Here is a 27563-nt window from a genome sequence, read left to right on the forward strand (position 1 = left end):
AGAGGAAGGCTGAAGAGTCCATAGCACAGACACAGTTAGATGCAGGATGACTCGGTAGAGGGGCTCACCAGCCTGAGGCTGAGCTCCAGACTCCCTTAGCAGTTATTTTAATAAACCTCAGTGGCTCCACCCAACATATGTTCTTTTTCTTTTTCTTTTTTTTTAAGGGGCAGTACAGGGAATCAAACTCAGGATCTTGTGCTTGCCAGACAAGCACTGTGCCACTAAGTTGTATCCCTAGCCCCCTTTTTTCCTTTGTTTTATTTTGTTTTGGAACCAAGGATTGAACTTACAACCTCCTGCTTGCCAGGCAGGTGCTTATGCTGCTGAGCTAAATCCCCAGCCCTCAGCATATGTTCTTTAGATGATCAGGAACCAAGCCAAAGCTGTTTTGATTCTAGGATGAATTTCCCCAGCACCTCACCCAGCACTCTCTGCCCACCTGGCCATAGCTTGTCCTCAGTGCCTGGCCAGCCATGACCGAGCTGCTGCACTTCCTCCCACTGGGTGCCACAGCCGCCAATGCACCCTGGCAGGGATGACACCACCCCCTGGTGCCTGTGCCTGTCCTTCAAAGTTCAAGTCTTATGTGTCAGAGGGGAGGCAGCAGCAGAGGTGGCTGTCTCAGAGCCCCCAGTGGTGCCTGGGCAGGGTCATTGGAGGTAGGACTAGGCCAGTGTCCTGCACTTTGCAGCATAACAATCCCAGTCCTGTCCATCCTGAGTGTCTGGCTGTTCTGGCTCAGGCCAGCCCCTGGGTGGAGGACAAGGACTATTTTATTTTTTATCCACCCTTCACTTCCTGGGGGATGAGTGGGAGAGGGCCCCTTTAAGGTGTATTGGCAGTAGACGCCTAGGTCGAGGTATCTTTTTTTGTTGTTTTTTTTGTCTTTTTCGTTTTTTTATCAGTACCAGGCTCACAACTGCCTGCTTGCAAGGCAGGCGCTTATGCTGCTGAGCTAAATCCCCAGCCCCGGTTGTGCGTAGCTTAAGTTTGCATGTGAGGTTAAAGTGGCAGGGGCTAGTGCAAGGTGCCCCCTTATCTATGGTGCTGATGCTCAGTGGCATGGGGGTGCTTCCAGGCCATCGTCCAGGTGCCCGACATATGTGTGTCTCTACTGAGTTTGGGGTCCTTAGCCTGCGCTGGTCCAGCAGCTGCTGTCGGGCTTGGAGAAACCACTAAACCCGCTGCTTCTCTCCTGGGGAGCACACTCCCAGGAGACCAGGGTGTGGGCTGGATCTGTGGTTCCACACTTGGGCTCCTACTGAGCAGAGATGTAACCACTGTGCGGGAAGGCCTGTGGCCACTGAACCCTGAGTTACACCAGCAAACAAGATGGAGGATGGTGGCACAGGGATTGAACCCAGAGCCTTTGCATGGGCCACAAACTCAGCACACCTTCACCTCATTTGTGTTCCAGACAGGGTCTAAGTCACTAAATTACCCAGGCTGGCCTCGAACTTGTGGTCTTCCTGCCTCAGCCTCCCAGAGCGCTGGGGTTATGAGCCTGCACCACTCACCCGGCTCCCAGGGAAGGGAAGGGCCTTCGCGGTGGGAAGAGCTGTGGGGGATCCCGGTAATGAGCCTGGTGGGGATCGCGGGGGGTTCGCCGGGGAGGGCTGGACGGCAGGGTTCTTAGAGCTCTGCCAGCAGGGCGGGAAGGAGACTTTCGGGGTGCGGTGCCGGGGGAGGGGTTGGCCGCCTGTCCGCAGCCAGGTCTCCGTCGGTGCCCAGAGCGGGTTGCGGGCCGAAGCTCAGGAGTGAGCGCCGGCTGGGTAGGGAATCCGGTCCAGGGCCACTGGGGCAACAACGGAGAAGCGCGAGCTCCCATAAGTCAGAGCCTGGCGTGGTGTAGACCAGGATCCCACTGGATTCCCGGTGTGGCGGCCTCCGCTGAGTGCGCATAAAACCATAAAAACTACGCGAGCAGCCGGGACTGCTAGTGAGGCTCGACTACTACGTGAGCCAGAAAGCAAAGAGCCGGGAAGCGTCTCCGTCTGATGCAAGGCGGGACATGTAGTCGGCCGGGCGGGCCGCCCGATGCAGCCCGGGATATGTAGTTTATGGGTAGGGAGGGCAGGCCGCCCGGCGCTTGCCGGGACTAGTAGTCGACCGCCCGGAAGGGCAAGCGGCCCAATGCACGCCGGGACCGGTAGTCGGCAGCGGGGCCCGCCCCTCACCTGGACCGCGGCTGGCGCCCCGGGGCCAATGAGAGTGGCTGTCGGCCCGCTCCGCTCCGCTCCTCGGGACGTCGGTGCCGGGACATGGCCGCCTCGGGTGCAGTGTCTTTGAGTTGAGCGCCTGCTGCCAGGAACCGACCACCGCCGTCACGTCCGCGCGGCCCGGTCCAGGCGCTATCGGGACAGCGAACATCTGAGGAGCAGGGCGAGAAGGAGGCCGCAGCCAGAGGCTGCCGCGGCCGGCGCATGGCGTCCATCTTGCTGAGGAGCTGCCGCGGCCGGGCACCCGCCCGCCTCCCGCAGCCCCGGGCTGCCGCTCCGCGGGGCAAGGGTGAGGCTCAACTCGCTGCGCGCCCGCGTCACCCCACGACGGGTCCAGGGGGTGATTGGATCCGCGAGGAAGGAGGGCGCGGGCCGGGTACACCGGGAGCTTCCCGGGACGCTGCAGCCGAGGGCCACTGCCGCGACGGTCCCGCCTGCGTGTCCCCGCCCTCCGCGCGGGCCCAGTCCCTGTCCTCTCTGCCCCGTTGTCCCCGCGTGCACTGTCCTTTCCCGATCGCCGTCTTCCTCCCTCCCCGGCTGTCCCCGCAGGCCCCATCTATGCCCGATTCTCGTCTTCCTTCCTGCCCAGCGGTCCCGCGTCCCCCGTCCCTGCACGATCGCCGTCCTCCTCCCTTCTCGACGGTCCCGTGCGTCTGTCCCTCCTCGCGGATCCGCGCCCTCCAGGGTCAGCCCAGCCCGCACGCCGGCCTCTCGCTGTGCCTGCTTCTCTCCTTTGTGACCCCGTCCTCCGCGCTGCCCCTGTGCCTCGCGGCCTCTGGCACAGCGATGTCGGGCCCGGCCCGCACCAGGCAGTGGCGCTGTGACCTTACTCGCCCGGGTCGGCCCAGGTCACTGTTACTGACAGAGAGGGTTTGGGAAAATGCCACCGGACGGAGACAGCCCTGGTACTGTCCTCCAGTCCGAAGCAGCGCCGTAGAGTATGGGAGACTAGGGGAGGGCCGCAGAGAGTCGGAGACGGGCTTGACAGACCCTGGGTCCTTGTACCTGGGATGGGGATAGGCAGGTTTCCCCGATTTCTAGTGTATCCTAGGGCCGCGCACCTTCTGAGTCTGTGACCTGTCTGTGACATTGAGGGAAGCTTGACCTGGGAAAGAGACCCAGGACACAGAACCCATTGCCTTTGGGTTTACAGAAACCCGGAAGCTCAGGTTTTGGCTGGGAAGGAGTGGGAGCAAGGAGGTGCCCAGCAGAGTCAGGGCAGTCTAAGGCCTGCTGTGCTGGGAAAGCTCTTTGTACCTATGGATGGCCATAAAGTACTTTGCCACTTCCCACTTCTGTAGCATGTTTATGGTTTTAAAATCAGCTGGGCATGGTGGTACAGGCCCATAATCCCAGCATTTGGAAGGCTGAGGCAGGAGGATTGCCAAGAGTTTGAGAGGAGCTTGGGCTACATGACTTTAACCAGCCTGAATTTAATAGTGAGACCCTGATCCAAAAAAAGCTAGCCTTTTCTTTTGTGTGTGTGTGGTGATGGTGGTCTTCCAGGAATGCAGTGTTGCCTGTAGATTGTTTGTTTGTTTTTGAGTTTTTTTGGTGGGAGATAGTGGAAATGATACCCTGAAATACTGTAATCTCAAAATTTGTGTACAGTCATCTAAGTATTGTAATTCCTTTTCCAGTCTTTCTCACAATCCAAAAATTATATTAGGGGCTGGAGATTTAGCTCAGCGGCATAAGTGCCTGCTTGAAAGCAGGCAGTCATGAGTTTGATCCCTGGTACCAATAAAAACACAAAAAAGACAAAAAAAAAAAAAAAAAGAGCACGAGGTGAGGAGGTCTGGCTGGCCAGTAGGCTGTGGGTCCTGGCCCAGAAAGGGGCTTCAGGGGAGGAGGTGGGGGGCCCTGTGAGGGCTCTGCTGGGGTGGGGGCACGGTCTTTGTGTATTATAGAGGGGTCTGGGCCATATGGTAAGTTCAAGGCCAGCCTGAACTATGTAGCCAGACGGTGTCTCAGAAGAGAGAAAAGTGTGTTAAAACATATTTGGCCTTTGTTCCTGTTCCTGGCACTGAGTCCCAGAACCCCTGGAGTGACAGGATTGGCTTCATTGGTCACAATGCACTTTGAGTTCACACCAAGAAGGCTCTGCAGGTTCTAGCTACCAAGAAGGCTCTGCAGGTCCTAGCTAGAGCTAGCCCAGTGGAGAGGAGAGGTTGGAACCGTCTCAGTCTTTGTCCTAGCCTCCGGGAGAGGAGCGTGTGTAGAGGGCTCCAGGTGTGTCAGCCCTGCCCTGAGCTTCTGACGGGCCTGGGTGCCAGGGACCCCTCCACCCTCTACCTCTCTCTGCTGCTCACCTGTATCATGGCAAGCTGTGATACGGAGTGGATTATGTGTGTCTTTCCAGCAAGTTATCAAAGCTGAGGGAATCACAGGATCCTCCAGACCTATAGTCAGTAAAAGTACAGGCAGCATGGACCCTGCCTGGCCACCCAGGAACATGCCCCCTCAGTGGCCTCAGTACCCTCACAGGCTGTCTGCTTTCTGGGGCATGGTGGGTGCCCAGGCCAGAGACTTGGTGTGATTTCCTGGCTATCTATTTAACTCATTATTATTGATGCGAGTAAGAATGTAGCTAAACTGACTCCTTTGATACAAGGATTAAATCCTGGGCCTTTGCTCTGAGCTACATCTCTACCTGTTTTTAAAATCTTTTTCTCACTAAATTGCCCAGGGTGGGTTTGAACCTGCTGTCCACCAGACTCAGCCCCTCCGAGTACTGGGGTTACAGGTTGTACCACCATGCCCTGCTGTAGCTAATTCTTCATGTCACGAATTGTGAATGGTGTGACCCAGCTGCTAATCAGATGGTCTTGGTGCCAAAAGTCCCTAAATGGTAGACAGAAATGGGAGAGTTGTTTTCTGTTAATGACATTTAGTGACACTCTGTCCTCACAGGCTGCAGGGCTGGGACCAGATGGCATCCCTGGGTGCTGCCTGCTGCCCTGCTGGCCCCTTGCCTGGCCTCTCCTGGGGACAGCACCCTGGCCCACTGTGCCCATGCTGTCCTGTCCGGCCTGTACAGTGGATTGAGCTGCTCAGTATTGGCAGTTCCACACTTAGAGGACCACAGGGTGTTGGGGAGCCCCAAGAACACAGCAATGTCCTTGAGGCACGGTGTGTGCCTGTCTTCACTGTGTGGAAGAAGTGGCTTCTGCTTGGCCCTGCCTTCCCTGTCTGACCTCCTAGGGGTCCTTGCTTATTGCCTAGGGCTATCTATATCAGGGTCCTGTATGGTCTGGTTTCTGCCACTAGAGCTACTGAAGCTGGTGGGGTGGGTTCCACCTGGTAGGAGCCTGCAAGTCCCTGGCCAAGGAATGCAGTGAGCTGCCCCCAGGAGCTGGGGAGACCCTGCTTCCGGCCAAGAGCCTTCCAAGGCAGGGCAGGTTTCAGAGACTCACTTGGGGGCTTCTGCAAGAGTCCCTTCCCCGTCAGCCTTGGGAGCCAGCTGCAGAGCCCTGTTCACTCACTGTCTCTTTGTTTCTGTTACAGGAAGTCTGGGGCACAGAGCTTGTCTCAGCTGTACCAGCACTGTGGGGTTGAGAAGCCGAGTGTAAGTAAACCCTGCCTTTGTCCCTGTCTGCTAGAGGAGCCTGCACTTGGTGGGATGCTTGTTCTTTATTTCTTTTAAACCCGTGCTTTGTTATTTCAAAAGGTATAATCACTATAGTAGGTTTTTTTTTTTTTTTTTTTTTAATATGGGGTTTTACTTTTTTTTGAAACCAGGGTTCGAACTCACTGCCTCATGCTTGCCAGGCAGGTGCTGTGCTGCTGAGCTGTATCCCCAACCCTTATAGTAGTATATTTAAAAAAAAAAAATACTCCTAATCCTAGCACCAGTTACATATATGCCTAGTGCTTTAGTATTTTTCTGACTTTTCCTTCTGTGTCTGTTTCCAGTGCAGTTGGAACCATAGCAACAAAGTGCTGTTAGCTTAGGTGGCCTAAGCTCTCTTATGTCCCCCATTGCCTTTGGCTTGACTGTGCCCAAGGCAGGGTTGGGCTGTGGGGATCCATGTGTGGGCCCAGCAGGATTCTGCACATCTGGTCCTTCAGAAACCCTCGCAGGGGTGACCATATGCCCTCACCTGGCTCTGCACACATCTCCCCTTTTGCACCTACTAGGATGATAAGCAGTGATTGACAGATGGTGACAGTGTCCAGAGAGGGCGTGTGGTGCCACTGCCAGGTCAGCGGGCTGGTGCCAAAGGGCTTCCTGGAGGAAGCATACTCCCCTCTCTGTCAGGCAGTACCTGGCTCCCCCTCTGCACTCCGGCACTGTCTCTGCTGATGGCAGCCTGGTTACCTCTGTGTCCTAGGGAACTCCACTCTCTCCTGGCTTCATCATCCCTCCAGTTTGCTTGCTACCTGTGGGTGTGTGTGGTGTGCATCCACCCTTTCCCTCCACTCCTTGTGGTGGTGGAGCATTGAAATTTTTCATGTTCATCTGTTAAAGCTGCATCTGTCTTGTCTAAGCTGCAAAAGTCCCTGTGGGACTTTCTGAGGCAGATTTAACTTATACAACAGAAACGACAAGTCACATGTGAAGCTTGTGCTGGGGTGCACATTCAACAGCGTGACCTTGTCAGGTGCCACTGAGGAGCCAAGCATGCGTGGCTTTGCAGGCAGGGGCAGTGTTTCTGTGGCAGGGTCACTACTGCACACAGTGTTTGCTTAGGTGGTGACAGCTGGCCAGCCTGTTGTTTTGTCCGTGGCTTCAACTCTAAACCCCTGGGTGGGTCTGACCCAGCTTCTGTGTCTTCTCTGGCAGTGTCAGGAGGCCGTGTGCTGTCGGGTCCACCAGTGTGTCCACCATCTTATTGCTGCTGTGTGAATGTGACTCCCAAGGGAGCACAGGGCTGGGGCAGGCTGAGCTCCCCGGTACCTGCAGGCAGTGGCCCCCAGGGCTGCTCCTAGGTCAGGGATGCAGGTTAGGGGTTGGCCTGTGGATGTACTTTGTCTGTATGAACCTGTCTGGGGCAAGGCTGGGCACCCTATCCAGCCCACCCAGGCATCAGTCATCTGTCAATTATCAGCTCCTGCTGTCCACTGTTTTTGCTAGTTCTGTCTTAGCTCTGCTTTAGGGACCAGGTTCCTACTGCATTTCTGGCTTCCTCAGAATTTTTGAGTGTCCTTCCAGGTGAACTTACCAACTCTACACTCTGGGGTTGTGACTGTATTGTTACTGACCCTTTAGACCCCTTGGGAATAGTGACTTATGAACTTCACATCTTTCCAGGTGGGTTTGTGTATGTGTGTGTATGCTGGGGATGGAACCCAAGGCCTCACTCATGCTAAGCCCTAACAATGAGCTGAATGCCCAGCTCCTTACCTTAAAATTTTTGCAGTGCTAGGATTAAACCCAGGGGTGCTCTACCACTGAACTACACTCTTGGTTCCCCACTTGGCCCTTTCATTGATTTGTTTTTTTCCCATTTTTGGAGACAGAGTCTCATTATGTAGTCTTGAGCTTGCAGCAGTCCTCTTGTCTCAGCCTCCAAGTGCTGGGATTACAGGCCTGCCCCTCCATGCCTGGCTTTAAAATATTTTTGTTTAGAGTAAATGTTGGATTGGTTGAACACCTTTTTAGCATTTTAGGTTTATGTTAGACCATAAAAGCTGTGCTTTTATCAGTATAGTTTTTTAGCAAGTTTGCATTGTTGGGTATTAAAAACAGTTGGAATGGTAAAGTGATGGACTCATATACCTCCACCCTTTTTTTGGTAGTGTTATGGATTGAACTCAGGGCCTTCACACTAGTTACATTCCCAGTGCCCTTTTTATTTTCTTTTTTGAAAGAATTTCATTAAGTCAGTAAGTTGGCCAGGTTGGGCTCAAACTTATGACTTTTTAGCCTCAGCAGGTGCTATTGTACTTGGCTACATCAGCACTTATGATGAGGAGCAATAAGTTCCTTTATTTTTCATTCTGGCTACATCACATAAGAACTCCTAAGTCACACTCGTGAGGGTGCTGTGATTATAGCCATCAGTACCATAGTGCAGGTGATCTTCACCCCTGAAGTTGAGATGGCTTAGGGCCCTGGCAGTGGAATGTGATCGGAGGCAAATCACAGATGTGTTCTGGCAGGTTTTGGTTTCATTTTTTGGTACCAGATACCAAACCCACAACCTTGTGCTTGCCAGGCAGGCACTGTGCCGCTGAGCTCTGTCCCTGGCCCTTTTCTAGCAGCTTTTGACCTTATTTATCTCGGTGTGAAGGCTGCTGGCAGCACCCAGCTCTGACAGGCAGGGAGGCTGGGATGCAGGTGCACTAACTCTGCCTGGCAGCCCTGGAGCATGTCCAAGCGTGGAACTGCTGGTCCAGCTGCTGGAAACTTGGTCTCTACATGTCCCCCAGCTGCTCTGCTTTCACGCCTGGTGCAGAATCACACCCTGCAATCTCTGAGGAGAATGTTGGCCAGTCTGGGACCCCTCCTGCTCCCTCCCCTGGGTGGTGGTGGTGGTGGCAGCGGCGGCAGCAGTGGCAGTGCTGGTCCTCTGTTGCTGCTTCTTTGTTGCTGGGACAGCTTGGGACTCTGGGCATCATGTCACACAGAAGTGGGGTGGTGTTCTGGTTGGTGTCCTCCTTGTTAACCTGGGCCATTGACCTGTCATACCTATCAGTGACAGCCTGGGGCAGGAGTTTTGGGCCGCCTGGGGAGCTGTCCTCTTGGGAGCCCCCTGCAGGCGGTTATACTCTCAACACCAAGAGCTCAAGGTGGCAGGACAGCAGGTTCAAGTTCCCCATCCTGTGTTCTGATGCCTGCTCCCCAGGGCCATGTAGCTGAGGCACCTTTGCAAGCATTGCTTACTTTTCCTCGTCGTTGACAGCCAGATGTCCAGGTGGCCACGGATGTCAGCATTCTCAAGTAAACAGCCTCACAGTGGTGTCCTAGCTTCTTCACATAGCCAGTCTAACTGCCTGGCAGGAGTTTGGTTTTTTTTTTTGTCTTTTTCATTTTTATCGGTACCAGGGATTGAACTCACAACCGCCTGCTTGCAAGGCAGGTGCTTATGCCACTGAGCTAAATCTCCAGCCCCAGGAGTTTGTTTTTTATTGCATTGTTCCTTTTGTTAAGGGAGATTTCCCCTCATTTTTCAGGTGATGTAGCAAAACAAAAGAAAAAAAAAAAGAAAAGAAAAGAAAAGGAAGCCAGGTATGGTGGCAGAAGCCTGTGGTCCCAACACTCTGGGAAGCTGAGGCAGGAGCAGCGCAGCCTAAGCAACTAAACAAGACCCTGTCTCAAAAAATAAGAAGCGCTGGAGATGCAGCTGCATGTGAAGATGCTAGGTTCAAACACCAGTAGCACACAAGAAGGAAAAGCTGGAGCGGCTCAGGCAACAGAGCAGTGGGAGCCTGGGCTGGCCTCCCAAGACCTTAGTTCTCCCTGCCACAGGCTGGGAGGCTGCAACAGCTGGGCTAGTTTTGTGTTGGAGGACACTTCTAAAAAAGTTGCATATTTTCTGCTTTTTGAAAATAGCTTATGCGAGGCTTCAGTTTGGGGCCCTCATGCCTCAACCTTTGGAATCACAGATGAGTGGCACCACGCTTGTCCACGTGGTAGTCCGTGTCTTTCTTTGCCTGCTGACTTTGTTCCCTGTCTTTGTTTTGCCTCTGCAACTGTGACTGTCACTCCCTGCTGTGGAAGCCGGCTCTTCCCTGCATGTGTGGAAATTGGCAGGGCAGCCCGGTGCTGGCTCCACACGTGGTGCTTCTGTCATGCACACTCAGGTGAGCTGAGGCACATACAGGGCACAGAAGGACGAGTGGCATTGTGAGCTAGAGTACTCACGGACTCTGGCACTTAGGAATGGGTGGGTTTGGGCCCAGGGGTTTTCCGTGGACAGAGGGTGGGCGGGCTGGACAGCAGCTCCAGAGAGAAGAACACAGGCGCCAGGGACACAGGCAGGACAGGCTGAGAGAGTGGTCACACAGTGACACACATGGGGCAAAAACAACAGGCACACACTCAGGACAACATGGAGGGAACACACACATCTGTGGCTCTGCTGTCCCTGCCCTGTCTAGTGTCTTATCCCCTGGTGCCTGCCCTGTGTCCTGGTGACCATGACACTTGCTGCCAGCCAGGCCTCAAGGTGGTGGCAGAGCCAGCGTGGATTCTGCTATGGACTGAAGGAGCCATGGGGATGTGGACGGCAGCACTCAGGTCCTCATGGGTACAGGGTGGTGGCCACATATGGACCCTCAGCTGGGGTGCTGCCCACCCAGTCTCTGGGTGGCAGGTGAGGGAAGCGGAGGTCGCCACCTTGCAGAGTGCCGGCTTGTCCGACCCTTTAGTCTCAGTGATAATGGGCAGTCCACTCTTCTGGGGTCCAGGTGTTCCAAACTCCAGGCTCTGCTGGCACTGCCAGCTGCTGGGGACAGCAATGGCCCTCACGGCATTTATACACTATGACAGAGTCTGGGAACAGTACAGGGACCAGGGCATAGAGATTGGCCTCGGCTCTGTCATTGATTTGCACCAGCCCTGGAGCCTTTGCTTCTGAGAGTCACTTGCCAAGGGAGACCTTGGGATTGCGCGGGTGATGCACTGTGTACCCCATCTGCCCACGTCCCTAAAGTGCACCCTGACCACCACACACCTAGGTTCCAGAGGTTGGTTGTGTCCTGGGCTTGGGCTTGGGCTCATGTGTCAACTACCTGCTGCTGCCTCTCTGGGGACCTCTCGTGCCTGGCTGGGGTGACACAGAGTGCCCAAGTTGGCCACATGTCCTTTGGGTTCCTGTGTTTCAGCATCAGAAAGTAAGTGGGTCATGTGTGGCTTGTGATGTGCTGAGGTCTGTGGCTTGATGTCCCCGTGGGTGGCTAGCTCCTCATTACTGTCCCTTTTCCTCTCTCAAGGATTGTCCCTTCTGGCTGCTGTGCCTTGGCCCGCCCCCTGCACCTGTGCTGCTGGACACCAAGGCCTGAGTACCTGTGCATGGTGGTGGCAGCACCATGGGGCCCTGCTGCCATGGCAGTGCTGGTTGGACGGCCCTGCTACCTGCCCATGCGTGGCTGGCACTCATCGCCCCCTCTCCATGATGACTCTGTGGTGGAGAAGTCCCTCAAGTCTCTGAAGGACAAGAACAAAAAGCTGGAGGAGGGCGGCCCTGTGTACAGCCCAGCAACCCCAGCAGCGGTGCGCAGGTCCCTGGGGCAGCGCGTGCTAGACGAGCTCAGGCACTACTACCACGGCTTCCGCCTGCTTTGGATTGACACCAAGATTGCTGCGCGCACACTCTGGCGCATTCTGCATGGTCACACGCTAACACGCCGGGAGCGGCGGCAGGTAAGACACTGGGTGCCGTGGGGGCTCCTCCTTGCTTCCATTCTGTGTGTGAATCACTTCCTATCACCCAGATGAAGCACCAGCGCCATGGCTTGAGTGAAAGAGGTTTGCTTGGCTCAGTTTGGAGGGGGTTCAGTCACAGGTCACCGGGTCTGTGGCATTGGTGTGGTGGATGGGGTCTGGGGCTGGAGGACTGGGGGATACACCCTGACAGTCCACACCCAGGGGCCCACTCTTCCCCGATCCACCTGCCATGCCTTCACCTCTCAGGAGTCTAAGGCATACAGTCCCCTTCCAAGGCCCACCTGTGGACCCTGGGCTTCTGGGGGACTTGACTGAAACCTGATGGCTATAGAAATGGAACTGACCTGCCTGATGACCCTGGGGTCTCTTCCTGCCTCTGGTGCTGTGTGTGGCGGCTGCTGGCCCTGGCCCACCTCTGTTTCTCTTCGCCCTGGGCCAACATGGAGGCCAGTGCTCTCCCTGGAGCTGTAGCCACGTCCCTGTTCAGATGCCGGCTGCAGCCTCCAAGGACCTGGTGTGCAGGCCCGCCTGCCTTTTCCGTCTTGCTGCCTCCATCTCTGCATGCAAGGCTCACACGGCCCTCTGGGGTTCCTGTCTCTCTTCACTGCATGGGATCTGTGAGCCAGGGCTGTGGGGAGCCCCCAGGTTGTACCCACTCTTGCTGTCCTCTGGCCCTAAGTTGGTGCCTATGGTCCCAGCCACTCAGAAAGCTGAGGCAACTAGTTCCCTTGAGGAAAGCAGTGTCTGTCAGCCCAGGCAACACAGTAAGCCCCTCATAGACAACATGGACTGAAAAAGATTCCTGCGTTTTTTGTCAGGGCTGCAGCTGGGAAGGTGCTTTCCTTCAATTTTGTTCATTCTTTTTTTGGCTGAACTAATCTGTTTCATGTGTCTGCCGAGGTTTGCTTTTTCATCTGCCTGTCTGTCCACCTCCCGCCAGTGGCACTAGGGGTTGAACCTAGGTTGCATTGTTTATATTGAGCTACCTGCCCACTCCAGGGATTTTTCTGTTTTTCTTTCTGACACAGGGTCTCACTATGCAGTTCAGGCTGGCCTTGAGCTCTCTTCATAGCCCAGGATGGTCTCTTAACTCACAATGATCTTCCTGCCTCCACTTCCCAAGTGCTGGGATTCTAGGAATGTGTCACCATGCCTGGCTTGGTTCCTGGGGTTTTCTTGTGTAGTGGCTTTTTCCCTTTAGCAGTTCTGTCTGATTTTTTAAAACCTGTTATTTGGTATTTCTTGGTAGGGTCTTGCCCTTTTCTGAGTTTTTAATTCCTTCTCTATGTCTTCACTGACTCTGTACACACTTATTTCCTGCCCTGGGCTCTGCTGTAGACCTTGCCCGGTGAGTGGCACCGCTGGGTGTCCTGGGCTGGGGGTTTTCACCCCTGGACCCATGTGCTGGGGCTGGGGGCTGAGCTGGCTTCTGCTGGGTTGACGTGGATACTGTGGGATCCCATGGGCCCCAGAGTAGCATCCTGGGGGAGCCTGAGTATCCGTCATGGGTGCAGCCTCTTTTATTTTTTGCTATTGGGATCAAACTCACAACCTCGTGCTTGCCAGGCAGGCACTTACGCTGCTGAGCTAAACCTCTGGCCCCTATGCGGCCTTTTTTATCCCTGCTATTCCTCCTTCCGTCCCAGGAGTACTTTCTCCTTCCTGGCTCCTGGGCACTTTTGTTAGTTTTGTATCACAATTTGTGTCTTGTGTATGTGCTCACTTACTATTTATCATTAGTATCTTATTGCATTACTGGGGATTGATGCCAGGTATACTCTGTCATAAGCTACATTCTCAGTCCTTTTAGTTTAATTTTTCTTTCTTTTTTTTTTTTTTTTTTTTGTCTTTTTTGAGACGGGGTCTCACTATGCATCTCAGGCTGGCCTTGAGCTCACTTTGTAGCCTAAGCTGGTCTCGAACTCACAATGATCCTCCCACCTCAGCCTCCTGAATGCTGGGATTACAGGCGTGAGTCACCATGCCTGGCCTTTTAGTTTAATTTTTAAAACAGAGTCTATTCAGACATGGTGGCACACACTTGTGATCCTAGCTAGCACTCAGGAGGCTGAGGCCGGAGGATCACCTCATGTTCAAGGCCAGTCTGGACTGCTTAGTGAGATCCTGTCTCAGAAAAACAGAAAAAAAGAAAGAAAGAAAACAAAAAGTCCTACCAAGTTGCCCATACTGACTTTGAACTTTTGATTCTCCTGCCTCAGCCTCCCAGGTCATATGTCACCATGACCAGATTTTAGTAAGCTTTTCACTGAACAATAATTTTAGGTTTATAGCAATCTAAAACATGCTGGATAGAGGGCTAAAGTGGAGCTCCCCATGGCCAGGAGTGATTGCAGGAGAGCTGAGGCCCCGCTGCACTCCTCTCCCTCCTGGCTGCTTCTCTGCTGCAGAAAGTGAAACTTGAAGGAGAAAACAGAGGCGGTGGCCTCCAAGGCCGGGCAGGTGCTGCAGGGACACAGGCTGAGGTTCTTGATTTGAGGTCTCACAGATCATTTGGATTGAGTAGAGGTAGATTTGTCCTAGTGGTTGTAGGAACTGACTCTTTCATGGTCCTGGGAGTCAAACCAAGTCCTCTGTCCTCAACCCTTTTTCAGTGTTTCCAAGGCAGAATCTCACTGTGTGCTCTTCACTACAAAGTGACCTTTCTAAAGTGATCAGGACAAGGGCAAAGGAGCACCAGCTGGGCATTAGGCTGAGTGGGAGGTGTATGTGCAGCCTTGTGTGAGTGTGGAACACACAGAACAGAAGTGTGATGCTGGGGCCACACAGGATGCTGGGCTCCGGTCCAGAGCTCGGTGCTGTTGTGTGACACTGTGTCCCTGTTCTGGTTCAAGACTTCTCCCCATAAAAGGGGCTACGTGACATCTTTCCGGTTTCCAGATGATTCTAGTCAGCACAGTGCCCCTCAGGCCTGCCTGTGCTGCCGGGTGCGAGGAGCAGGGTGCTGGGGAGCTGGGACTGGATGTGAGACCTGTAAACCAAGCCCTTGTAATTAGAGAGTCTCACTACATTGCTTATTTGCCCCACCCAGAGTGCTGGGATCTCAGCGTGCTACCTCACCTGGATGGCACTGTACGTGGTTTTGATGCTTGAAAATGACGTGGGTCTTAGGAGGTGTGAGGTACATCATTGTGCCGTAAGCGATGACAGCATTGTCCCGATTTCTAGTTTCTCCGCATCTGTGCCGACCTGTTCCGCCTGGTACCCTTCCTAGTCTTCGTGGTGGTGCCCTTTATGGAGTTTCTACTGCCTGTGGCTGTGAAGCTTTTCCCCAACATGCTGCCATCAACGTTTGAGACACAGTCCATCAAGGTGAGGGTGGCCTGGCTGCCAGGCATCCCAAGCAAGCCCCAGGCTCTGAGCTGCACCCTGCCATTTCCTGTGTTGTTGGGTGCAGTTGTGAGGCCCCAGGCAGGTTGAGTGGTTGTGTCAGATTGCAGCATCCCCATCCATCCCCTGTGGGATGGGCTTACAAGCCCCTGCTATAATCACACAAGTATTATTATTATCATAATTACTTTGTAATTGTTCTTGTTCTTTTGAGATAAGACCTCACTACTCAATTCAGGCTGGCCTTGATCTCACAGTGATCCTCCTGCCTCAGCCTCCTGAGTGCTGGGATTATGTACGCCACCACTCCCAGCTCACAAATCCTGTATTATTAAATGCCATAAAAGAGCTTATATAGGGGCTGGGGATTTAGCTCAGCGGCATAAGCGCCTGCCTTGCAAGCAGGCAGTCGTGAGTTCGATCCCCGGTACCGATAAAAAAAGACAAAAAAAAAGAAAAGAAAAGAGTTTATTGGAGGTTGAAGCAGGAGGATTGAAAGTTGGATCACAGCATAAGCGACTTAGTGAGACCCTGTCTTAAAATAGAGTAAAACAGAATCTGAGGATGTAGCTTGATGCAAAGGCCCTGAGTTTAATTTCCATTACTGTTTTGTGTTTTTTTGGTACCAGAGATTGAACTCACAACTTTGTATTTGCCAGGGAAGCACTTGCACCTCTGAGCTAAATCCCTGGCCATCAATTCTCATTACTATTTTAAAGAAAGAAAAAAAACAAAGCCCTGGCATGGAGTAGAGAGATTTTCAGAAAACACTGCTATTAGCTGAGAGCAGCCTCACTCCGTGCCTGGCCTGCAGCTTGCGCATGGGCTGGTGGTAGAGTGATAAGTATGGCCCTCGCCCTCGCAGGAAGAAAGGCTGAAGAAGGAGCTGCGGGTCAAGCTGGAGCTGGCCAAGTTCCTCCAAGACACCATTGAGGAGATGGCCCTGAAGAACAAGGCAGCCAAGGGCAGTGCCACCCAGGACTTCTCCGCCTTCTTCCAGAAGGTGCCATGGGTCCCTGAGCTGGGTGGGCTCTGCCTTTCTCTCTCAGGCTCCATGGCAACACCCAGCAGCCGGGGCTCCTGGGACAGCTCGAGCCGACTGCCTATTGCCTGGGCTCAGCCCCAGGAGGATGTGCTTCAGGCTGACAAGGCTGTGCTCTTCAACAGCTGAGCCAGCCTGGTACCCAGAACACAGTCCTGCCCGCCATGGCCAGGAGGGAAAGTGCAGGTCCTGGAGAAGCCGGGGAGGGGTGCCAGGCCAGGAGCAAGCCTGGAGAGCCCACTGTCAGCTACTGGTGAGCCAGCCTGGGCTGCTTCCACAGATCCGTGAGACCGGGGAGAGGCCCAGCAATGAGGAAATCATGCGCTTCTCCAAGCTGTTCGAGGATGAGCTGACACTGGACAACCTCACTCGGCCGCAGTTGGTGGCGCTGTGCAAGCTGCTGGAGCTGCAGTCCATCGGCACCAACAACTTCCTGCGCTTCCAGCTCACCATGCGGCTGCGGTCCATAAAGGCTGACGACAAGGTGAGCCATGGGCTCTGCAGGCTGTGCCTGCCGCCCTGCTTCCTTGCTTCTGCTTTCTTTCTTGCCATGTAACTTGTAGTTGGTGCACAAAGCCATAAAATCAGCTATGCGACGCGTAATGTGTGTGCTCCCAGGCTGGCACTGTTGTTTGCTCAGCAGAGCCCCTTGGGAAAGGGCTTCTGATTTGAAACCTGGTTTCTGGTGTGGTAAGATCAGCACACCCACTCTGCTGGCTGTGCCAAATGTGACTGGCTTCTTCTTTACAGCTCATTGCTGAGGAAGGGGTGGACACCCTGAATGTCAAGGAACTGCAGGCCGCATGCCGGGCACGGGGCATGCGAGCCCTTGGTGTCACTGAGGACCGGCTGCGGAGCCAGCTGAAGCAGGTGTGTGCCTCCTCCCATACCCATACCCAGGCTGGTGCTGCACACGTGGGGAGTGCCACTGGGACCAGGTGTGCTGCTCTGTGGCGAGTGCTTGCCTAGCACACCAGAGGCCCTGAATTCCATCTCCTGCATTGCAAAAAAGAAAGAAAGAAAGAAAGAAAAAGAAAAAGCAGCAAAGCCTCATGGGAGTTTTGTCAAGCTCCAGGCTGGCAAACAGGGTGATAAGATTGGGGATAGCAGGAACACCTGGACCATTTTAGGGTGGTCTCTTAAACCACCCTAGAGCATACTTGTGTGCAGTGTGCATATTCTCACCTTAGAGGCCTTTTGCAGTGGTTGTCCTGATGCTTGTCTCTGGTCCCCTTGGGCAGGTGAGGGTGTGTTTGCCCGCACCTTGACATCATCTGTGGCTGGGCTGGGAGGTCTGGGCGCCAGGGCAGCTGTTTTCAGGAGCTCACATCTGTTCTGCTGTCCGACATGGATGCCTCTGAGCAGTGCCTAAATACTGACTCCTGCCTGCCAGTTTTCCCTGTGTCCTCAGGGTGTAGACAAGGGTGTGCTGCTGCTTCTTCCTGACACAACTTCATTTCTGTGTGGAGCCTTTGCACCCTTGTCTTCCTTTGGATGTGTCTTCAGCAGCCCCTAGAAGGTCTATCCTGGTCTGTGTCTATCCTGCTGTCCCTGAGCATCTGACCTTCCACAAGCCCAGCTCTACAGAGCCACCTGAGCAGGGGCCAGTATGTGCCCTGCCAGACTGCACAGCCCATTGGGCTGTGATGGATCCACATTTCCCTCCCTGACCCCTTAGCTCCATTTTTACCCTGTTCTGAAGCTTCGTCTTTGCCTGATTTCAGCTCATGACCAAATGTGGTCAGTATTTTTTTTTTTTTTTTTTTTGTCTTTTTCCTTTTTATTAGTACTGGGGATTGAACTCACGACTGCCTGCTTGCAAGGCAGGCGCTTATGCTGCTGAGCTAAATCCCCAACCCCTCGTGATCAGTGTTTTTGAGTTTGAAAATTGTCTTGGTGTCATTGAAGTAGTCTGACACTGGCCTGAACTGTGGCAGGGAGTGTGGAGAGCTGGTGAAGAGAGGGCGTACTGCTGGCTCTCAGGGCTATGGCGGCTGGGCCCCAGGGCCTAAAGGTCTGGTGTACCTGGTGATCCTTGGTCCCGAGGCAGTCATTAAGCACCTAATGAAGTCATCCACTAGGTCTCGCTTGGCCTGGTGCTGCCAGATCCCTTCCTCAGCAAACCAGAGTCTCAGTGAGGCTCTGGGCTAGAAGCCCTGGCTGTGGTGGCTGGCCAGTTGGTCAGGTAGCAGGTGGCATGTTGTGAGTCTGTCTTTGGTTGCAGTGGTTGGACCTGCACCTACACCAGGAGGTGCCCACATCGCTGCTTGTGCTGTCTCGGGCCATGTACCTCCCTGACACCCTCTCACCTGCTGACCAGATCAAGTCCACGCTGCAGACCCTCCCAGAGATTGTGGTATGTCTTTGGGAGATTTCTTGACTGCCCATTTGGGGAGCTGGGGGCTGGCACAGTGCCCAGTTCACTGGCAGCCCTGCCCTATGCATATAGCCTGAAGGAGCAGGTCTGCAGCTGCATTCACAGTATCCCAAGACTGCTATGTCCCCTGTATGAAGCAGGGAGTGACACAAGCAGGGGCTTGGACTTTGTGTTCACTGCCAGGTGCCCCTCTTCTGCAGGCCAAGGAGGCTCAGGTGAAAGCGGCTGAGGTGGAGGGCGAGCAGGTGGACAACAAAGCAAAGCTGGAGGCCACACTACAGGAGGAGGCTGCCATCCAGCAGGAGCACCATGAGAAGGAGCTGCAGCGGGCTGCAGAGGCCCAGGTGGCAGTGAGTGGGGCCTTGCTTTGCTCTGGGGAGCTCATGTCCACATGTGGAAACTGTGGTTCTATCCTTGTTGTCTTGGGGAGTAATCAGGATGGCATTAGAAGCAAGAGAACCTGGGTAGGGGACACAGGTTGGGCATCTCCTTGTATTCAGGGCCAGAGGGCCCACGGGCCCTCAGCACCTACCCTGCAGCACCTACCTTCTCAGGGCTTTCCCCCCGCTCCCTGGGGTAGGCTGCAAGGAGCCCAAAGCTGAGGCCTCCAGGTCCTTCCCATGTCTACCTGCAGCCCCAGTCTCTGCTCCTCGATGTTGCAAGGGAGGACCAGAGATAGGCAAACCCTCTGTGGCACTCTTGGGGCTTTGGGTGGCCATTGCAGGTAAGGGTCTGCAGGTCCCTGCTGTCACTGAATAGGCCTCTCTGAGCACCCAGCAAGGCTGCTGGCGTGACTGCACTGCTTCTCACCTTTTAGAAGGGCACTGAGCTAGAAGGTGTGGGTGCCACCACCCTTGGGAAGCCCATTGCTGAGCCACAGCTGGAGGTACCTGACGTGATCCTGCCCTCTGTGGTCCTGAAGGACACCGCCCCTGTGCTGGAAGGCTTGAAGGTCAGTGACACTCAAGCCAGGGCAGGGGCTGAGGCTACAGGTGAGGATAGACTGACCATGGCCTGTAGCCCATGAGAGGAGTTGGGGTGAGACATTGGAGTACAGGTGAGAGTCCCAGTAGCAAGGGCATCCCTGGCCCTGTGGCCTATCCAAAGGGGGAGGTTTGGGAGCTCCAAAAGAACCAGGCAGAAGCTATGGGGAACAGGGAGCCTCAGTAATGAGGGCAGCCAGGTAGACTCAGAGGTAAGTGGGATCTGTTTCCTTCTGACTGAGGATGTAGCTGGAGAAAAGACTTAGTGAGACCCTGATTGTCACCAAGATGTCTCAGAGCATGAACCTTTAAAGAGCTGAAAAGCCAAGTTTCCCAGGCCCTGTGGAACACTACAATTCCCATGTGGATGGCACTGCATGCAAATCTGGTGTCCACGCAGCTCTGCCATTGTGGACAGAAGGGTGCAGCTAAAACCCTTCCCCAAAGGCAGCCTCAACCCAGATGCCACCCAGGGTCACAGATGCATCCTGCCCCAGAGGACAGATGAGCAGGGGAGGAGCAGAACTCCAGGCAGGAGAGAAAGCAGACATCCCTGGCATGGGCCATGGTGCAGGCATCACCAGGTGCTGAGTCCCTGCTAAGATCAAGAATTCTGCACACACACATGAGAATTTCCAACAAACTAGCAGATCGGGTACATTCTTCCTTAAAAAGGTCTGTGGTCACATCTGATCTGTCCCTGGAATTCAAGCTGAGTTAACAATGATAGTCCCTAGGTGCCTATTAACAGACTGAGAAGAGCATCCCCCATCACCTGCACTGCCCACGGCCCCCGTGACAACCCCAAGGCTGAGCATGCAAGGGGTACCTATGCACCTACAGCAGCGTCCGCTTGATGAGGCCCTAAGATGGGCACTCCCTGCAGTGCTCCCAGGCTGGAGTCAGCAGCAAGGGGAGGGACCACGTGGAAACCACATGGGGTGGGAGAGACAGAATGCTTGTGACTGGAATCGATTGGCTTCTCCGTACTGCAGAAAAGCTGTCATTGACAGCAGTGTCCTCAGGATGAATTGCTCAGGAATAATTTGAGAAATGTGTTGGTCATATGTCCTGTTGCTGGACACGGTCAGTACCTGATGCCTGCACCATAAAGGAGGAACGCTTTGATTTGGCTCATAGTTTTGGTGGATTTAGTCCATGGCCTGCTGGTGCCAAGGCAGGGACATCACAGGGGAGCAAGCTGCACTGCTCATGGATGCCAGAAGCAGAGAGGAAGGGGCCAGACATAGACCCCCAAACCACGCCCCTATGGCCCACCCAGGTACACCCAGAAGTGTGCTTCAGCAGCTCCAGCACACCCAGAGCTGGTCCAAGTTGACACCCACCCTAACTGCCACAGGGTTTAAAACATGTGGACCAAAAGTGAAAGTGCTGTGAGGTGAGCTACAAAGGTGACTAGTAGGACGTGCTGTGGTCCTGCATGTAAGATTTAGTGTAGCGGGGCTGGGGATTTAGCTCAGCGGCATAAGCGCCTGCATTGCAAGCAGGCAGTCGTGGGTTCGATCCCCGGTACTGATAAAAAGGAAAAAGACAAAAAAAAAAGATTTAGTGTAGCTGGGGATTTAGCTCAGTGGTATAAGCACCTGCCTTGCAAGCAGGCGGTTGTGACCCCTGTACCGATAAAAAAAAAAAAAAGATTTAGTGTAGCTGCCATGTGAATTCTTGAACTGATCTGTGTGTGTTTGTTTGGTTTTGGGAGATATTGGAGATTAAACCCAAGGCCTTTGGACTGAGCCATGGTCCCAACATTTAAAAAAAATTTTTTTCTTTTTGCGACAGGGTTTCACTGCACAGTTGAGGCCGGCTGTGAGCTCACTTTGTAGCCCAGGCTGATCTTGAATTTATTTACTTATTTGTTTATTTATTTATGATCTTGAATTTATAGCGATCCTCCTCCCTGAGCCTCCAGAGTAGTGGAATTACAGGTGTGTGCCACCATGCCCAGGTTAAAATTTATTTTGAAACAGTGTTTTGCTAAGTTTCCCAGACTGGGCTTCACTTTGGGATCTTCCTGTCTTGGCCTCCCAGAGTGCTGAGATTACAGACATGAGACACCATCCCCACCTTGAACTGACCTATAGATTTCCTCCAGACTGCCAAAACTGCAGAAAGTCTTGTTATTGTTGAAATTGACAAACTTACTCTAAAATTTATGTGGATATGTAGAGAATGTGAGATAGCCAAGATAACCCTTAGGAAACGGCAGGAATGAGAGTTTTTGTCGAGCTGCGGTTACCGAGATTGTTCATGTGTTCAGGCTGGGGTGGGATTGCCTGTCATCCCAGCACTTGGGAGGCCGAGGCAGGGGCATTGCTGCAAGTTCAAGGCTAGCCTGGGCTACATGGTGAGTTCAAGAGGAGCCTAGACTGCACAGGGAGACCCTGTCTCAAAAAAAAAAAAAAAAAAAAGTGGAAAAAGAGATGATGAGAAATTGGCAGCTGCTGAGAAGAGTGTGCAGCAGTGCTCCCCGCACCTACTGTAGAGTGCCCACCTAACACACGAGGCTCTGGCCCCTCAGCCGCACTCTCACCTGGGGGAGTACGCTTGCCTGGTACACAGGTCTGGGTCCCATTGGGAAGAAAGTGGGAGCAGCTCAACCAAGTACTGGAGGGGATATGGAGGGAAGCCATGGGGCAGCTTCCCAAAGACCAGACTGTGCCGATCTGCCCTAGGTGCTTCCCTGGCAGGCTCCCAGCTGTTCCCAGTAGCCTGGGTGGTACTCACTGAGGACAGGAAGCCAGGCAGAGGCAGGCAAGCTGCCAGGCGTGCTCTGGGGAGCCCCTCTGTGATGCGAGGCTTTGCAGGGACCATGGGAACGGGCTGGGACCGGCAGGGGGCGCGCTGGAGATGCCTCCCGCTTCTGCTTCTGGAGCCCTGTTGGGGGATGGGATCCTGGGAGGAGGTGACATGAGTTCATGGTTCTGGCTGTGGCGTTGGTTCCCTGGTGCATATGTAAGTCCTGGGCTACCTGACAACACACTCGGACATGGTGTGCAGGGCTGCTGGAAAGAGTAGGGCGACATGGGCCCTGTCTCCCTCGGGACTGTGTCCCCAGCACAAGCAGAAAACTGTGAGCCCTCCGGAGAGAGCTGCTGGTCCCTTTTGCCTTAGCCTTGTTTCTGTGCCCCAGGAAGAGGAAATAACTAAGGAGGAAATCGACATCCTGAGTGATGCCTGTTCCAAGCTGAAGGAGCAGAAGAAGTCGTTGACCAAGGAGAAGGAGGAGTTGGAGCTGCTGAAGGAGGATGTGCAGGACTACAGTGAGGTGGGCGCAGCTCTGTGGTCCCTGCCGACGCCCATGAGGGACAGTCAGTGGGGGTTGGAGTGTGCTCCTGTCGGGAGAAGGCAGTGGCGAGCTCATTCTGAGCCCCTGGTGCGTCGCTTGTGGGCCCTGATTCCCGCCGAGGTCCTGCAGATGCAGTGCTTGCTGAGCGAGAACTTGCTGTTCGTGGTGTCCTGGGAGAGCCTTCTTACTGGCTTTTTATGTAGGCTTTTTGTGTTTGTTTTTGCCTTTGTTTTTCTTTATTTGTGGCCCTTGGGAGTGAACCCTGGGTCACATATATAGCTATGTAGGCCTCTGCCATTAAGCTTCCTTTTTCGACCCCCCCTGAGGCCCCCTCCGTTTTTTTGTGGAACCGGGGATCAGACCCACAACCTCACGCCGGCTAGGCAGGTGCTTGTGCCTCTGAGCTAAATCCTGAGGCCACCCACCCTTTTGTTTTGTTTGTAAATATTACTTTCCAACCTATTGGGAAGAACTGTCATCATGGTTCTTAGGCTGGGAGACACATGTCGCCTGCCACTGTTAAGCTGATCTCTGGCAGCTGCCAGCTGGTGGGCACTGCCTCAGCCCCCTCACTGCCCACCTGTCCTTCCTTGTGACATTTGCTCCCCAACACAGTGACCTGGGATCTGAGAAGAAAGCCTTGGGATCCTCAGACCCTTCCTTTGATTATTTAGCAATGGGGGAAGCTGAGATTCAGAATAGGTTCTGTTTTTACTGCCACAAAAGCAGCAGCATTTGGCTTCACAATAATAAGAGCAAACTGGTACACAATAGAAATAAGATTTTGCAACCTTCTGTGCTTGGCATCACCAGCTCTGTGTTTTGTTTCATTTTGTTTCATTTTGCAGTGTGGGGATGGAACCTGGGGCCTCAAAATACACTAGGCCAGGGTTTTGCTGCTGAGCCTCTACCCAAGTGTGCTGAATTAGTGTTTCAGGTGAAATTTATGTAGGACTCTCCCTTATTCGAGACAGGCCCTCTAAATAGCTGCAAATAATTTCACTAGGACTTGCAAGAGATCAAGAAGGAGCTTTCCAAGACCGGCGAGGAGCAGCTTGTGGAGGAATCAAAAGCCAGCAAGAGGCTGACAAAGCGGGTACAGCAGATGATCGGCCAGATCGACAGGCTGATCGCGCAGCTGGAGGCAGGCCAGCAGTCCGGCAGGCTGGGCCCAGCGCAGGGTTCACCCGTGGGGTGAGTGGGCAGCCAGGGTCTGAGCTTGGGCTCTCCTGATGCTGCTGCCGCCGCTGCCACCACCGCCACTGCCGATGCTGCCACCGCCACTACCACCACTGCCACCCCCAGGTGTCTAGTCAGAGCCTTAGGGCACTGCACTCTCACACCTGTCACTGGCTCCCATCTCCCTGCCTGCCCTTCCCCAGCATTCTCCCTTCAGCTCCGGCCAAGCTCCTGGGCTCCCATTCCCTCCAGCTGTCTTTGCCTCTTCCTGCTCTCCATCCCGGCCCATTTAGGGCTGCATGCCTCCTCCGTGTCCTGTGTGTTGCAGCTTGCTGCTGGGGTTGCTGCCTCTGAGTGAGCCTGCTGGGCAGAAGGAGCCACACCGCAAGGCCATGGCAGGGAGCTGGCACAGGGCCCTGCTCCTCCCCAGGCTCTGTACTTGAGGGATGCACATCTCAGAGCCTTCTTCCCATGGTGTCCATGTTGGACACTCACCTAGAGGAGAGGGCATGGGGACCCCACAGTGGAGGACCATGCTGATGGCTGCCAGGGTCAGGTGCCTGATACAAGTGGCAGGTTTGGTGTGGAGGTCCACATGCAGGCTGTGTCCCTAGGGAGAACGTCATCAGTGTCACAGAGCTCATCAGTGCCATGAAACAAGTCAAGCACATTCCAGAAAACAAGCTGGTCAGCTTGGCCTCTGCGCTGGATGAGAATAAGGATGGCAAAATCAATATCGACGACCTCGTCAAGGTGGGTCTTGGAGGCCTGGGCTGGGCTAGGCGGGATGTGCTGCCCTCCTGAACTCGATCCGTTGGGTCGGTAGCAGTGCGCATCCTGAAGGATGAAGTTGTCAGCATGGAATGCCTGGCATGGGAGCAGCCACACCCTCATAGCTGCCGTCCTCTCTGCTCCCTGGACTGTCCTGGCCTCAAGGGCCCAGGATCACAGCCATGATCAGTGTTCTGCGCTCTTTCCCACACACATCCAGGACAGTGTCCTGAGGGTGCCCTCTGGCACAGGCCACCTGCTGCTGACTGTGGCCCTGGCCTGACAGCCTGAGTGGAGTCCCCAAGGCAGGCATTAGCAGCCTTACCCCTGCTCACCCTGCATCCACTATTGCTCAGGGATTCTCATGGCAGGCACTTGGGCACAGGTGGCGTAAATCTTACCTGCCAGGGCTCCGCAGCTAAGCCTGAGAGAGACAGGTGGGCCAGGCTCCCACACACAGCTGCCAGGGTTCAGGTTGTCCCCTAAGGCCTGGACAGGATGCAGCCTGCCAGGGCATCTGGACCTCACCTGCAGCTCAGTGTCGGCCTTCCAGAATCATTTAGGACCCTGTGCCTGCAGTGGGCCTGGTGAGCTAGTGGTATTCCAAAATGACCACAGATGCTGGCTTGCTTTTTTCAGTTCTTCTTGAAAGCAGGGTGCCACCAGGCATGTGTCCCCAACATCACCTTTTTCTTCCCCTTCTTGGTCTGGGCCCCCCCATCCTCCAAGCTCTGCCCTGGAGAAGCCACACACAGGCCACTCACTGGCCTGTGGGGACCATGCAGGCTAGAGCAGGAACCTGCTCCCCATGGCCCCTGGGGAGGATTGATGCTCAGGATCAGGGCAGCTGCAGGACCTGGGGCCTCGACAAGGGTACCTGGGCCAGGCAGCAGTATTCCCACTGCCCTGGGCTGTAAAGAGACTGGAGCCTGCTAAACCCCTTCCTCTGCAGGTGATCGAGCTGGTAGACAAAGAAGATGTGCACATCTCCACCAGCCAGGTGGCTGAGATTGTGGCCACACTGGAAAAGGAAGAGAAGGTCGAGGAGAAGGAGAAGGCCAAGGAGAAGGCTGAGAAGGAGGCAGTGGAGGCAAAGAACTAGGGCCTTCGCTCCGCACCAGCACGGTGGGGATGATGTGAAAGTGATTGCTTTGAGGTGATTCTTGTGGCAGTTCTAATACTACCTGGAATAAATCAGAAACTTCATGATCAAATAATTTTAATTTTCATCATTCCACAAAGACTCAGTCTGGATTCCTAGGTGCCTCCAGGAAACTGTGACTGGACTCACCATGGTGTGGTGCTGATCGCCTGGAGGTCGCTGACTGGGCCAGGCCGGGCAGGAAGGTTCGACCTGTGGAGCCGGCCAGAAGTGCTGCACTGCAAAGCACCAGACCCAGCCCCGGGCTGAGGGCACTGCTCCAGCCAGTCCTAGATACTGATTCCACACATTGGTGGCAGTGTCTGCCTGAACACATCACTAAGTCGAGTCCACGTACCTGTTGAGGCTGCCGTGGCTGTGGCCGCTCCGTGCCTCTCCCTGACCACATGCCTGTGTCTCCTGTGGATCTCGCTGTTTACTGGACTCCTCCTTGATTCACTTTGCCTGGCACCCCAGCCTGGGGTTCACCCATGAACTGATGATCTCTGAAATGACAGCTTGCCTGGCTCTCGAGCAGCATCTAACGTAGTCAGGACTGGAGCTCTCAGGCTTGGGCGTGAGCCACTGCCCCTGGAGCATGGGACGCACTGTCCTTCTGACCAGCCATCCCCAGGCCTCATCCCCTTGCAGCACCAGACCCTGTATGGCTTCTTCCTTGACGAACCCCTGTCTGCAAGGACAGGCGGGCACAGAGGGCCCCATGCTTGGGATGACTGGTTTTGGGCTGTCGGCCTCTCCACAGGCTCTCAGTGAGGCCACCAACCCCACCTCTCAGTCCATAGCTGCCTAGGCAGAGTCAGGCCTTCTCACTTGGTGGCAGACGGCCCCATGGGGCTCATCAGTCATCAGAAGTGTCCTGTGAGAACTCAGACATGGGACTACAAGGACAGGAATGGGGCCGGGCATGCCGCGCTCACGTGAAGAGCCTTCTGAGTCACTGGAAGCTTCTCTGCCTGTAAGGGCAGGAGACCAGCCCCAACTGCCCAAGTGTATGTGCTGCTGGGAATGGGCCTGTGTGCGCCCATCACCGTGTCCCTGCCCAGGGCCCGTCACCATGTCCTGCTTGGTGGCCTGGCCGGCACCATGATGAGCCTGTGGCACTCAGCGGGCATCTCTGGGAGGTTCTCCCAGCACTGCGTTTTGCTGTACTGACCTAATTTATTGCTTTGACACTGTGTGAGAGGTGGCTAAAAGGAAGCAGGCTTGTGTGGGCCAATGTCCTGGGGGCAGCTGGACGCCCAGTGGCCTGTTTCTCATCTGCCTGGTGTCTGCACTTGGCCTTTGCTGAATCCTTAGGAGCTGGGGTCCCAGTGCCACAGCTATGTTCCCTCTTATACCAACCTGCCCTGTCCCTGCCCCCGCACGTACCCCTCTGACTCAGGGATTTAGGAGTCCTTGTGGATCAGTCTAGACTCATGAATGTGGAGGCCACCTTGTATTTCTAAAATTGGTGTAATCTCCTGTAATCCCAGCACTCAGGAAGCTGAGACAGGAAGATCATTATGAGTGTGAGACCAGCCTGAATGTACATAGGGAGACCCTGCTAAAAACAACCAGTCTCCTGAGGGTGGCTGTCATCAGAGTCCTGAGGACCAGCAAAGGAGCAGTTTCCCATCTCTTGGCCTGGCCATGTGTAACATGATGTCACTTCTGTGCCGTCTGAACTGGAGACTGCTCAGGATCATCAAAACCCCTGCTTTTGTGACAGTGCTGTGGGCTGCAGGGTGGTCCTGTCCAGTGTGCCAGGCTGGCCCAGCACTGTGTGTTGACAAGCAGAATGTGCTTTCCGGACATCTGAGAGTGTAATAAAGTGCCACTTGGTGATTTGTCTGCCTTGC

At 54.4% G+C, this 27563-nt stretch overlaps 1 protein-coding gene across 6 annotated transcripts; it reads left to right on the forward strand.

Annotated features, from left to right (window-relative positions):
• The first annotated feature begins 2174 nt into the window (after window positions 1-2174).
• On the forward strand, window positions 2175-27549 carry Letm1 (leucine zipper and EF-hand containing transmembrane protein 1). 6 transcript variants are annotated; one of them, XM_063230314.1, is made up of 14 exons: window positions 2175-2511; window positions 5730-5790; window positions 11103-11532; window positions 14743-14886; window positions 15770-15907; window positions 16227-16430; window positions 16697-16816; window positions 18171-18302; window positions 18524-18673; window positions 19144-19275; window positions 22458-22592; window positions 23620-23807; window positions 24407-24545; window positions 25516-27549. In XM_063230314.1, exons 1-14 carry the CDS (start codon window positions 2427-2429, stop codon window positions 25663-25665), a joined length of 2208 nt encoding a protein of 735 aa, XP_063086384.1. In that variant the 5' UTR covers window positions 2175-2426; the 3' UTR covers window positions 25666-27549. The 6 variants fall into 6 exon arrangements, with proteins under 6 accessions (XP_063086384.1, XP_063086386.1, XP_063086387.1 ...); XM_013154364.2 differs by having other exon boundaries at window positions 2176-2511; window positions 19141-19275; XM_063230315.1 differs by having other exon boundaries at window positions 2176-2511; window positions 18524-18667; window positions 19141-19275.
• The last annotated feature ends 14 nt before the right edge of the window (window positions 27550-27563 follow it).

The sequence above is a fragment of the Cavia porcellus genome, unplaced genomic scaffold (genome assembly GCF_034190915.1).
Source record: "Cavia porcellus strain 051 isolate PalLab524CR breed Dunkin Hartley unplaced genomic scaffold, mCavPor4.1 scaffold_18, whole genome shotgun sequence".
Classification (NCBI taxonomy): domain Eukaryota; kingdom Metazoa; phylum Chordata; class Mammalia; order Rodentia; family Caviidae; genus Cavia; species Cavia porcellus.

Bases quoted from the DNA above. Each gene is read 5' to 3' on its own strand.
- Letm1 (XM_013154364.2), top strand. From the start codon at position 2,427: ATGGCGTCCATCTTGCTGAGGAGCTGCCGCGGCCGGGCACCCGCCCGC. The intron at 14,887-15,769 runs GTGAGGGTGGCC...TCGCCCTCGCAG, and splicing joins TTGAGACACAGTCCATCAAG to GAAGAAAGGCTGAAGAAGGA. The intron at 16,817-18,170 runs GTGTGTGCCTCC...CTTTGGTTGCAG, and splicing joins TGCGGAGCCAGCTGAAGCAG to TGGTTGGACCTGCACCTACA.